The following is an 11,793-nucleotide window of genomic DNA, read 5'->3' as shown; positions in this document are numbered from 1 at the left end:
ATATGAGGCTTCAATGTTGATTTTTTTTCTTCTTTCTACGTGTAATTAAGACCGTATAACACCACATAGATACTTGTCTCAATGCTCAAGGTAATTCCAGAGTGCATTTGTCAGGTAGTGGCTTAAAATACAGTTGTGCCCTCCCCAATCAATTTCCTCCTATTAAATAGTTAGCGATATTTGTAAAATGTAGGTGAACCTTGAAAATTAACATCTTCCACTACACTGTACTTTGAGTAATTTCAACAAATGACTTCAATGTATGTAATAAAGTACAAACACTGGCAAGATGTTTCCAGACATTACCATGGTCAATATGTTGAAGAGTGGATTATAAAAACACAAACACAAGGAGATTAAATATGTATCTATCTCAATGTATTTGATGTCAATTACAAGCTACAATGTAACTCAGAAATCTGATACAAACAAATTTATGTACACAATTGCATTAATTTGTGATCGAAAGATTTATCTGATGGTCAATTGTTCATTTGAAGTCATCACACAATTTTCAAAATGTTTGATGGCTCCCTTCTTTTCATTTCTGTACGGGTTACTTTCAATGCTCTGTCCGTCAACATTGCTTAATAACAAGTGTTCTAAACTGTGGTAGATCTGAAGTGTTTAGTTTCCATTTTTCTTCCACCAATCATCTAGCCTTTTGATACCGAGGACTTATATCCCTGTAGGCCCGTAGCCTGAGTATCCTGCAGACCAGACATTTTATCTCCCTGAATAAACTAGCAATGATGCAATAATAGAAAAATCTCCTGCAGTTACTTCATGTGCTGCCATTATTTCAGGGCCTCTGTCATCTCAGGGACAGCCTGCAATAATAAAACATAAATCTCAACAAGGATTCATTCTGTTTATTTATTGATTTATTTAACAGTGTTTTACACAGTACCTAAGAATATCTCACTTACACCACACCAGCCCAAGGGACACCCACAACCATCGATCGACCTTCCCAAGTGCAACAGGAGAGGAAGCCAGGATGAGCTAGAATTGAACTCACAGCCACCACATTGGTTAGAGAGTCCTGAGTCATTGTGCTGTGCCATCATGCTAACCATCTGGCCACGTTCATTCCAAAAATGAGATGGACAATACTGCCTTTGATGAGACAGCTTCCTTGACATATTACTTGGCCATCTTGGTTCTCTGTATAAAGAGTTCCACCGTACAGTCATGTGACTGTCACTTGCTCAACAGTTACAAAGTTAACCTCCACAATCACTTGTGTGATTGGCCAGATCCGAAAGCAAAGACAGCTTATCCAATGAAATGGATGCCCTACTACTGAATGTTTCCATTGGTTAAACCCGTTTCACCACACAATACACATGTACCTCTATATCTGAAAGTTACGTCATCCACCGTAGGATTATAATCAACAGGTTTCTCATTTCTCACCTTAAACAGATCTGCGACAAGACCATAGTCAGCCACCTGGAATATCGGGGCTTCTGGATCCTTGTTTATAGCTACAATAACCTTGGAGTCCTTCATCCCAGCCAGATGCTGGATGGCTCCTGATATACCCACAGCTATATACAGCTCCTACAAGTAAGAAAAAAAACCCTCACTAAATACAGTGCATATAGCTCCTTAAAGTAAAATCTCACACAAACAAATTCACAGCTCCTTAGAACTCTCATACGGCTATGTAGACTATATTTTTTAAACATGGTCAGTATAATAAATCAGTTACTTTTATTTGCTCATGCTGCCAACTTGCACATTTCAGATCACTGTGACTTTCTTAGCAATCTTAAATATAACTTCATAAAATTTGTTGCGTCAACAAAATGCCACCCTGTAAACACATGTATGTCAAAATAAGACACTATACATGTAAAATTTTATACTATTAAAAATTTACACTACATGTTTATACTGTGTGGATAATCGTGTTAGTGATTAAGGGGAGATTACTCTGCAGTATTAAGTCAAACACTTAGGTATTTAGGTATTGGTGAAATTAAGTTCCTCTGATCCCAAAAAAAAAAAAAAAAAACTTACCGGAGCGACAATCTTGCCCGTCTGACCAACCTGCATGTCATTAGGGACAAACCCTGCATCTACTGCAGCCCTGGACGCCCCCACAGCAGCTCCCATCTTGTCAGCAAGATCGTACAACATCTGGAAGTTCTCACCATTCTTCAACCCACGGCCTGGATAAAAACAGAAGAGGTTAAAAATGGAGAAAACAGAATAAGAAGAACTTGCAGAATAAAATTATGCGTATATGTACTGCGTCAAAAGTTTCCGCTCTCATTCTGCAACTGAAAAATGAGGTCAAAATGGTGAAAACAGAATGAGAAGAACTTGCAGGATAAAATTATGCATATATGTACTGTGTCAAAAGTGTCCGCTCTCATTCTGCAACTGAAAAATGAGGTTAAATTCTAATACACATATAAGTCATTTACTGGACTGGTGTTTTGCAGTCTACTAAAGAATACTTCACTGAAAAAGCCTTGATGATCAGATTTAGACATGTCATATGTACAACTCATGCTCATTCTCTATCACAGGTCTAAGTATGGAAGTAAGGATCACTTAGTATTTTTTTTTTATTTTTATTTTTCCAAAACAAATCAGCCAGTGAAGGAGATTTTTGTTGCGCTCTGAAAAGAATGTATTTTAATAGCATGTCTTGTTTGGAGGGAGCGAGTGATTGAGTTCTTGGGGTTTAACGTCGTACTTAATAATTTTCCAGTTATATGACAACGAAGGAATTCTTAGAGTGCATGTACATGTAATGTGCCTCCTTGTTGCAGGACGGATTTCCACCGCTCTTTTATCTAGTGCTGCTTCACTCAGAGGCGTTACCGAAGGCAAGTATGACGCCCTGCCCGAGCCATTATACTGATATGGGTCAACCAGTCGTTGCACTATCCCCTTCATGCTGAACGCCAAGGTAGGAAGCTTTCTCTTTTAAGGTCTTAGGTATGACTCGACGCAGGATTGACCCTGGATCTACCGCTCCCGCAGCGGATGCTCTACCAACTGTGCTATCGGAGCCTGTGGCTTGTTTGGTATTTTGGGTGCTTGAAAATCACTGACACCCAATCCTTAGAACTAACCAACGTAGCAATTGCGATAAGACAAAATAAAAGTGGAAATGTAGTCATAATTTCAATTCTGGCTAAACTTATGGTGAGAATGGTACTAAAATGCTATAAACGTGCATGCAGACAATTGGTGGGATGCCTCTAAAAACATGGCTGATCCCATACATACTTTTTTCAGAAAAGGGATATCGCACTGGCTCATGAGTAGCACTCCTACACAGCAGTTGATTTATTCATTTGATTGGTGTTTTACCTACAGCAGTTGAAGATTAAAATGTAACAATATTATTTCTTCTACAAAAATCAGATGTGTGGCAAAGATTTCCACATCTTTCAACACATTAATAAAAGGGTAACATGACAAGTAACATAAATATCAAAGTCTTGCATCAACATAAAACATGTAAACAAATCATGTTTCAGGCTAATACATTTGTAATGTAACAGGTGTGTGGGTCACACCTGGACATCTGACATAACACTGGTCTTACCTCCTGAGATGACCACACTGGCACTGGTCAGTTCTGGACGGTCACTCTTGGTCAACTCTTGTCCTACAAACTCTGATAGTCCACTGTCTGCTGCCACATCTGGAGCTGTGAACAGAAATAGATGTATGGTGAGAACAGAAATAGATGTACATGTGTATGGAGAGGACAGAATTAGATGTATGGTGGGAACAGTACACAGTTATAGTATTACCCATGTAAACAGAAATCATACACAGGTGCATGTACATTCAGGACGCTAAGCTGCCTAAAGTCACTTTCACTTTCTGTTATACCAAAGTGCAATTATGTCCTTGTGTACTAAGCCTTCTCTGGTAACAGCTTTACAAAAACATTACAATATTTAACCTTTTCACATATAAAAGAGCAACTTTCAGTGCAATTCATCAACATTCATATTTGGATTTTGGAAACACACCTACATTGGTTGGACTGACCAATTTCAGGCCATCATAAAAATTTTATCACTCTGCACAGGTGGAGTGCCTTCAGAATACGCCTGAATAAACACACTGCAAATGTGCGAAAATGTTGAAGAATTACAGCAGCTGAAAACTGTACTGCACAACACAAGAATTACAGGGATAAATGAGATTGAGTTCTTCTAATTTTTGCAGAGTCTGATCTAGAATAAAAGTTCAAGGAGTTAATCATCCCAGCTGGGGAAAAGTTTGTATGCAATGCAATAATGTAACATAAATAACATCATAAAACCTTTTTAAGAATGATTCCAAACAAGGCAAAGTAATTATTTTGGATACAATAAAGATTTGTTATTATCATTATCCAGACAATGACGCAAAAACCCAACATGATAGCACTTTTCTAACATTCTAGGTCCCAACGATTTGTATTCTTTGTCTTTTCACTTTGTAAATAAAGAAATGGCCATGTATTTTAGAAAGCATATGATAAAGATAATTGTAGAATAAGCATCAAAACTGAGAGCATGCTGTCCCTTTTCAAATTTCGTGTCTGAATTCATTGAGAAACTTTGATCAACTTTTCAAGCATTTGTAGGTATCAAGCATCTACCTACAGTATTCCACGCTAAAATACCCATATATACACTTTGCTTTATACATTTTAAAGTTTACCAGGAGGTATTATAAACCTCTCTGTATTTCTTCTGACTTTTCACAGCTTTTTCACCATGAATGATTCATGTATTACCTGTGTAACACCTGTGTGCATACCGATACCATAAGTCACATAAAACGAATGAAAACACACAGATGATCTCCCTTACCTTTCTCTGTGGCTCCATTCCCACCAGAGGGCTCTGCAGGATCAAAGGCTGTTCCTCGAACTGTTACAACCTTTATTTTATCTTTTGACTTTAATGTCTGAATAGCATTGCCTACAAAGGAATAGCTATGTGAATATCATGAAATATGAAATCATACATATATACAGAAAATCTGAATTTCATATCCCAGTTCACTGAAAAACATAGAGAAACTTGTTAATACAATCTGAAATACAAATACCTCCACACACATTTGTTATTATTATCATCAAAAATTTGTTTCCACCCTCCAAAGTAAAATCTGTTGAATTCAAAGAAGATTGTTGACCATCATCTGGAATACATTAAAACTCTTCCTCTCTCTTTTTTTCAGCCCTCCAAAGTGAAAATCTGTTGAGTTTTGTCCAGAACCTTTATCACATAGTTCATCAAGAAATTCCAAATTATTTTCCATTTTATGACCATGATATCTAGCCTAGATAAATCAACTATACTGTCTTCATTTAATTCATAGAAATGAGATTATTTGCAGAAATTATTTGTGGCAAATAAATGAAATGAAAAGTAAAATGAATATTACAGCCTTAGGTATAAGCAGATTTGGGACTTGTGATATGTCGTAATTTTTTTAGCCATTATAGGGAGGTCAATTTAGTAGCCTGGATGATATTTACCTGCATAAATAGTCCTGACAAAAGTGTCCGCAGACTTGACATCTATGATATCAGAGATCGGGGAGACGTCTAACTTGGCGGCTACACGAGGTAATAAACTCTGTGGAGATTAAAACATGACTTCATTCAAAATGAGCTAACTCCATTAAACACAGAGTACAGAGTTTGTGCATTATTACCATTACCGTAATAATACACATATTCACTTCATGTTCATTTATTTCACTGGGATTTAATATATTTTCTTCATAACCTCATATTATGACAAATTAGGTCAGTTTTATGTATTTTCAAGTATTTAAAATTTGACCGTTGTTTAACATCATACTTGATAATTTTTTACTTCTTCGATGCTGGTACATCTAATTTTATGGGAGAAGGAAACCAGTAGAGTGCCAGTGGTAAACCACCAACATATGGCAAGTTACTGTCAAACATTTCCACATGTGACACACATGTATGCACATAAAATTGCAGCTCAACAAGGCTCACTCAATGAAAGTTATACAGTGCAACAGCCATACAAGCATTGCCAACTGTTTTTTGTCACCAAGGTCAAACAAATTGCCAGACCAAATCGGCAATTTCACTATCCCAAGGTTGAGTTTGAACCCACCAATCAGACATCTTACAAATCGAAAGAAGTGTTACAAACCCACCTTTCCAAAGGCTGTTGCTCCACTGACAATATGAGTAAAGTTGAACTGCTTCTGGGATTCAAGTATTAATGGGGTCAGGTTTTCTGAAAATTATACCAGGAAAGAATTTCATTTCAACATATTGTGAATGCAACGACAGGTGGCAACAAAAATCCTTTGTCTGGTTTGTGCACACTGTGTATTGTCATTATTTCTCTTCCTTAGCAGAAACAATCATCAACTTTATATCATTTACATCATCATGATGACATTAACAGAACCCTTAAAGGACACATGAAGACGAACTATAAAACAAAGAGTAGGAAAATGAAGAATGATAAGCGAAAAAAAAAGGAGAAAAAAAATTGTCATTTCGAGGTATATTTTACATTCCTTATTAACCTCTCTATTTTATGCATATTTTCCAGGAACCTCCCACCAATGTGGTTGCCTTGGGTTCGTCCAGCTCATGCTGGCTTCCTCTCCGCTTGTACGTGGGAAGGTCTGTCAGCAACATCCAGATGGTCATGGGTTTAGCCCGATTTCTTCCCACCATCACGATGGCAGCCATTGTATAAGTGAAATATTCTTGAGTACAGCATAAAACATCAATGAAATCAAATCAAAGACGCTTGAAATGAAAGCGGAGAAAAGTTTTTTTGTAATCTTAAATGTTAATTCCCATCACCTACTCTGTATTAAGAAATAAAAAACATGGGCTTCATGCATCCTTTAAGAAAGAAGGCCTGAAATCTCATCAATTTGATGTAACTGAGAAAATGTTACACTTTGACGAAATTTCTTTTAACAAATCTATTCCAAAACATAACATCAAATAATAGTAAGTGTTATGCATGCATTGAAGCAGGAAGCTACATGTATGTGTAGACAGTTGCTTTGTTACCTGGTAAAAACCCCTTAAAAGCCTCATTATCAGCTAGTAGAATCTTCTTCACCCCTTTGATCTTGCTGGCCTCTTCTGCTACCTATGATATTAACAGATGAAAAGCGTGTTCGGTTTGTGTTTTTCAGTAAAATCTGTAGAAATACCATTTCTATTTTCAAGCAATTTCCTCCTGTTACTGTCTCAAATGACAAAACAATAGACAGTGTTGTAGGATCTGCCTTTTGAATTAAGTCATCCCCATGGAATGGTCAAATCTTACAACAATACATATTTCTTTTTCTTATTCAGAACAAGCTATTGATGTGAATGATAAAAAAACTAAGTTTTGTTACTTTGTGAAAGGTAGTAAAAACAGTAACCTTTAAAAAAATCTTTCACCTGTCAAACAGTATCCACATGTATAATGTATGCTCTTCAAGTTACCTTGTTGAATATTTTCCATGTACACATTCAGTACCACCCACCTTAGCACACTGTGTACCAGCCACCAAGCAGACAAGATCCCCTCCCATCTTGCTGGCTGCTGTGATGGCATTCAGGGTCACTGGAGTTAACTTCTCATTGTTGTGCTCTGCTACCACAAGGGTGCTCTGTAATCTCCGCACCAAGTTCAACTGAAAGAAGCAAATTTACATCCAAAATATTTATTCATTTATTTATTTATTTGATTGGTGTTTTACGCCATACTCAAGAATATTTCACTTATACGACGGCGACCAGCCTTATGGTGGGAGGAAATCGGGCAGAGCCCGAGGGAAAACCCACAACCATCCAGCAGGATGCTGGCAGACCTTCTCACTTACGGCCGGAGAGGAAGCCAGCATGAGCTGGACTTGAATTCATAGCGACCGCATTCGCGAGAGGCTTCTGGGTCATTGCGCTAACCGACTGACCACGGAGGCCCCCTATATCAGAAATATCATCAGATTCCACTAAAATATCATCAGATTCCACTGTGACTTCATGTGGTAATTTGTATGTGTAAAACTTGATCTAAGGGACACTTATGAGTGGGAAACAACGTAGTATACATTTAAATATAATGTAACATTGTCAAAGGCCAAAGAAGCCAAACTAGAGTATAGGTGCAGGGAACTGGGATATACAGAGTCATTCTGTAGTGATATACATGTATCCTTATTTTGTACACATGTACATGTAGTCTCGTGATGTATATATCATATGTTACCATTTTAACAAAATACAATGCACTGCAATGTTTATTTTTGCAAAGGAAATTATATACTCTTTGCATGAACAGAACACAGTGTACGTATGACTCAAACAGATCGAGTATGATGCGACTTGATTCGGGGGCAGGGCATCGTACAACCAATATTGTGAACAATTATTCAGGAAGAAGAAATATCCTACACTTGGTGCAATACAAATTTGCGGTTTCATTTTAATTATAATGCTGGGATATTATATAACACATTATCAACAGTTGACATAATTAACCTTTCAAAAGAATCTACAACCCCTGATAAGGCATATGGATTTCAGTAGTTACATTTACATGTATATCCCTTCACATTTGAACACCAGCAGGAAGATAGTAGCCTATACCTAACTGTTGGTATCAGTTATAACCTGTACCAAGCGGTATGAACCGCTCTGCTATCAAATTCGGACTTCAGGTACACCGGTAACCCATATCTACCTCTCCATACCACTGCTACACCACTCATGTTTACTATCTCACATGGCCATCTTTATTATTTCTCTTCTTTAACAAATCTGGAGGCAGTACAACACAGGGAAAATGTATCGTTTATCAGTGGGAGGGAAAATCAGTTTTTCTGGATCCTCTTGTCTGACAGATAAAATAAAATTGCTTTTAAGTATAGGCGTATTTACGTGTTAGCCGGAGGTCAGTCTCACTGCCATTGGAAACATACAGCCATTTTATTCGTAATAAATATATTTCAAATTCCCCCCCCCCCCCCAACATTACCCCTTTTAATTGTCATTCTTGTGTGTTTGATTGTTGTCTATAACCAGTTGAGCCTGAGACCCCACTGATTTTAGCGACGCTGTCAGTAGAATACATGTAACCTAGCTGCAAGCTGCAACTGGCCATGTCAAATTTTCACGGTCAAACACAATTTGACGCAGAGAGCTGGGCGAACTGAATCTTGGAAATACTTACAGAGTGCGAAAGCCTGGTCCTACAACTTGTTGCGAACATCTTCGTTCGAGTTCTCCTGGCTAAATGACCCGTCCCTTTCCAGTAAACAAGTTTTATAACCTCTTGTTGGGTAACAGATACGCTCACATGGGCAAACTCCAATGTTTACCCCGTCAAAATATATACCGCTTTAATGCCCCCATAGTGAAGTGCAGTATTTGCAACGTCATCATTACTGGTGCTCATTCCAACCGAGGACCTAATATAAAAATTTTGTAATTTACGCTTGTTTTTACTTGACTTCAATTAACCGCCTCATGGATCCGTAGTTTGACGCGCTCATGCCAGTTCTTGGAATAAATCGCAATATTCTGGATTACTTTCCATTAAAAAAAGCAACAATTTCAACGTACACGGATATCCATGACGTAAGACAATTTGCGGTTCATCTTTAATCGGGTACTTTATGCGAGGGTAGTCATTGCAGACGATTTTTCGTAGATCACGATGTCAACCTTCTTCAGGATGCTGTGTAACAATTTGCGATCTAAATTTTCGGTCTCTGGTATGTAACATAATTTGTAACAAAGTGTGGTTTTGCGACTAAAGCGTTGCTTTGTTGTTTAAAATTAATAAACTATGTATGGTTAAAAATGAAACAATTTGCCAAGATAACGAGGCCTAGTTTGACATAAAACTGTACTTGCTATAACGGCATAGGTCAAAACGTCAACAATGATGAATTTTAACACTGATTTGATGTAAAATATCAGCATAGAACTCTTTCTGAAGTTTAAGGAAATCTTGGCAAAAGTCACAAAAACATTACCTGGAATAAAGCTCGCCTAGTAAGGAACCAAATCTTGATACTTGTACGTGTAGGCCTATTTAATATGCAAACTTCTAAAAAAAATTTAAAAAAAAAGAAAACTTTTTTCAGCTTTGCAATTTTGGTTTTGATTATGAAAGCTTTTGTGTACATTCTTTTTTCTGAGATGTCTTCATCTAATGCTTTTTTGTGCAGTGACCGGGCCATCTCCTGAAGGCAGCCTACTTACTGTCAGACCAGAGATCACCGTTAATCGAAGACACCATTCTGAGGACTCTAAAACACAGAGGAAGAAGGGAAAGACACCAGCAGGTAAACTGGATGACAAAGTGGAAACAGCCACTCAGGAATATATCCATCCTAACCAAGAGAAGGAACCGTTAGAAAGATTTCCTAATGACGTTAACCCGAAAACTGGTGAAATCGGTGGCCCTAGAGGTCCCGAACCAACGCGATATGGAGACTGGGAGAGAAAGGGCAGAGTGACAGACTTTTGACATCCCACCTGATGTCATTTATGACACAAACTACTTGTGGATCGAGTATTTCTATATTAATTATAGTCTGAGTTGTGCCTGTCATGTGACCAGACATACAGTGGTGAATGAATACTGGTCGCACAAAGCAGAAGTCGCCAGAAATGGGATGATGGATTTGTAAAGAAAGGACACTGCATGAGTTAAGGCATCTTGGAACAATCTGTTTTAGGGAACAGATTCTCTTTTTAATATACCAGTACTCAGTGATGTCAAGGACTTTTGCAAAACATCCTGTAGCATGTGTTCAATAGTGGTTAAGACTGTAGCCTTAAGTTAGGAGGCTTGCCACTGGTACCAGACAAAGGGATATATGGTTTCCTCCAGGTTTCGTTTGGGGTTGTCATGCCAAAAAGTCATGTACTGTACATTTATTTCAGTAACGGTTGTGTGCATGTCCCTTGTGTGAATATAACAAGCGTAGATTTGTAGTGGCCTCGACATCCCGTAAAAAAGCCATGTTATCTTACACCCAGGCCCCTCATTGTGAATGAATCTCATGTTAAAAATTGAAGGATATGACTGTCTGATTGACAGACACAGCTACTTGTCACAGCTAAAGAGTTGTCTTCATGTGTGAGTCCAGCTGTATAGCTTGTAACATATATTTAGGATAGCTCTCTTTTGAGTTGAAATTGGTGTGAAAATCAACATGTTATTACTTATAATGCAAAGTATAATTGTTGAACTAATTTATAGCAAAGATCAGTTTTGGAAACTCATTTTTAGTAAATGTATACGAGACAACTTTTGTGATAATGGTGATCTTCCTTGACTTCAGCAAGTGTGTTAAGGCTGGAAGAAAAAGTCCATTGATCAGTTTACTTTGTGCCTATGCCAGATTTTGGCCAGTGGACTTCTTATTAAAGCCATTCTGTGTATAACAATTTATATGCACTTCCATTATTGGACCTGAATGAGATGTCCACATCCTTTGTTTCTGTTGCTAGGTTATATTTAAATTTGCCACTGAAGTAAAAAAATTTATAAAAACCATAGTTTTACGTTTTTTTCGTCCCTTCTTAAATATCAGTATGGTCAGTCATGGATAGTGTGAGAAAGAAGTCCAGGCTTCACCTCTCTGGCACATTTCCAGTTCTGTCATAAATGTATAATAAGGTCACAAAGTGACCACTTCCATTAATGTAAGCCTTTTGTTGTAAAAACTGCCACCAGTGCAGTCCAGCGTATTCATATAACCCATAATATTTGGCTGTAAGTCGTAATCTGGGATCAG

At 37.6% G+C, this 11,793-nt stretch overlaps 2 protein-coding genes across 2 annotated transcripts; one reads left to right on the top strand and one right to left on the bottom strand.

Moving 5' to 3' along the window:
* Nucleotides 1–356: 356 nt before the first annotated feature.
* LOC135472591 (electron transfer flavoprotein subunit alpha, mitochondrial-like) lies at nucleotides 357–9,348 on the bottom strand. The gene is made up of 10 exons (XM_064752150.1): nucleotides 9,213–9,348; nucleotides 7,525–7,674; nucleotides 7,058–7,139; nucleotides 6,175–6,257; nucleotides 5,516–5,615; nucleotides 4,842–4,952; nucleotides 3,575–3,679; nucleotides 2,029–2,180; nucleotides 1,420–1,566; nucleotides 357–830 (listed from the first exon to the last, which is right to left on the bottom strand). Exons 1-10 carry the CDS (start codon nucleotides 9,249–9,251, stop codon nucleotides 798–800), a joined length of 1,002 nt encoding a protein of 333 aa, XP_064608220.1. The 5' UTR covers nucleotides 9,252–9,348; the 3' UTR covers nucleotides 357–797.
* Nucleotides 9,349–9,698: 350 nt separating this feature from the next.
* LOC135473439 (succinate dehydrogenase assembly factor 4, mitochondrial-like) lies at nucleotides 9,699–10,517 on the top strand. The gene is made up of 2 exons (XM_064753289.1): nucleotides 9,699–9,756; nucleotides 10,216–10,517. Exons 1-2 carry the CDS (start codon nucleotides 9,699–9,701, stop codon nucleotides 10,515–10,517), a joined length of 360 nt encoding a protein of 119 aa, XP_064609359.1.
* Nucleotides 10,518–11,793: the final 1,276 nt, after the last annotated feature.

The sequence above is a fragment of the Liolophura sinensis genome, chromosome 8 (assembly GCF_032854445.1).
Source record: "Liolophura sinensis isolate JHLJ2023 chromosome 8, CUHK_Ljap_v2, whole genome shotgun sequence".
Classification (NCBI taxonomy): Eukaryota; Metazoa; Mollusca; class Polyplacophora; order Chitonida; family Chitonidae; genus Liolophura; species Liolophura sinensis.
This window is presented reverse-complemented; position numbering and strand designations above follow the sequence as displayed.

Excerpts from the sequence above, each read along its gene's own strand:
- LOC135472591 (XM_064752150.1), bottom strand. The coding sequence starts at position 9,251 with ATGTTCGCAACAAGTTGTAGGACCAGGCTTTCGCACTCT. Across the intron at positions 5,616-6,174 it reads GAGCAACAGCCTTTGGAAAG|AGTTTATTACCTCGTGTAGC; the intron begins GTGGGTTTGTAA and ends TAATCTCCACAG. Across the intron at positions 1,567-2,028 it reads CGGGCAAGATTGTCGCTCCG|GAGCTGTATATAGCTGTGGG; the intron begins GTAAGTTTTTTT and ends TCTTACTTGTAG.
- LOC135473439 (XM_064753289.1), top strand. The coding sequence starts at position 9,699 with ATGTCAACCTTCTTCAGGATGCTGTGTAACAATTTGCGATCTAAATTT. Across the intron at positions 9,757-10,215 it reads ATCTAAATTTTCGGTCTCTG|TGACCGGGCCATCTCCTGAA; the intron begins GTATGTAACATA and ends TTTTTTGTGCAG.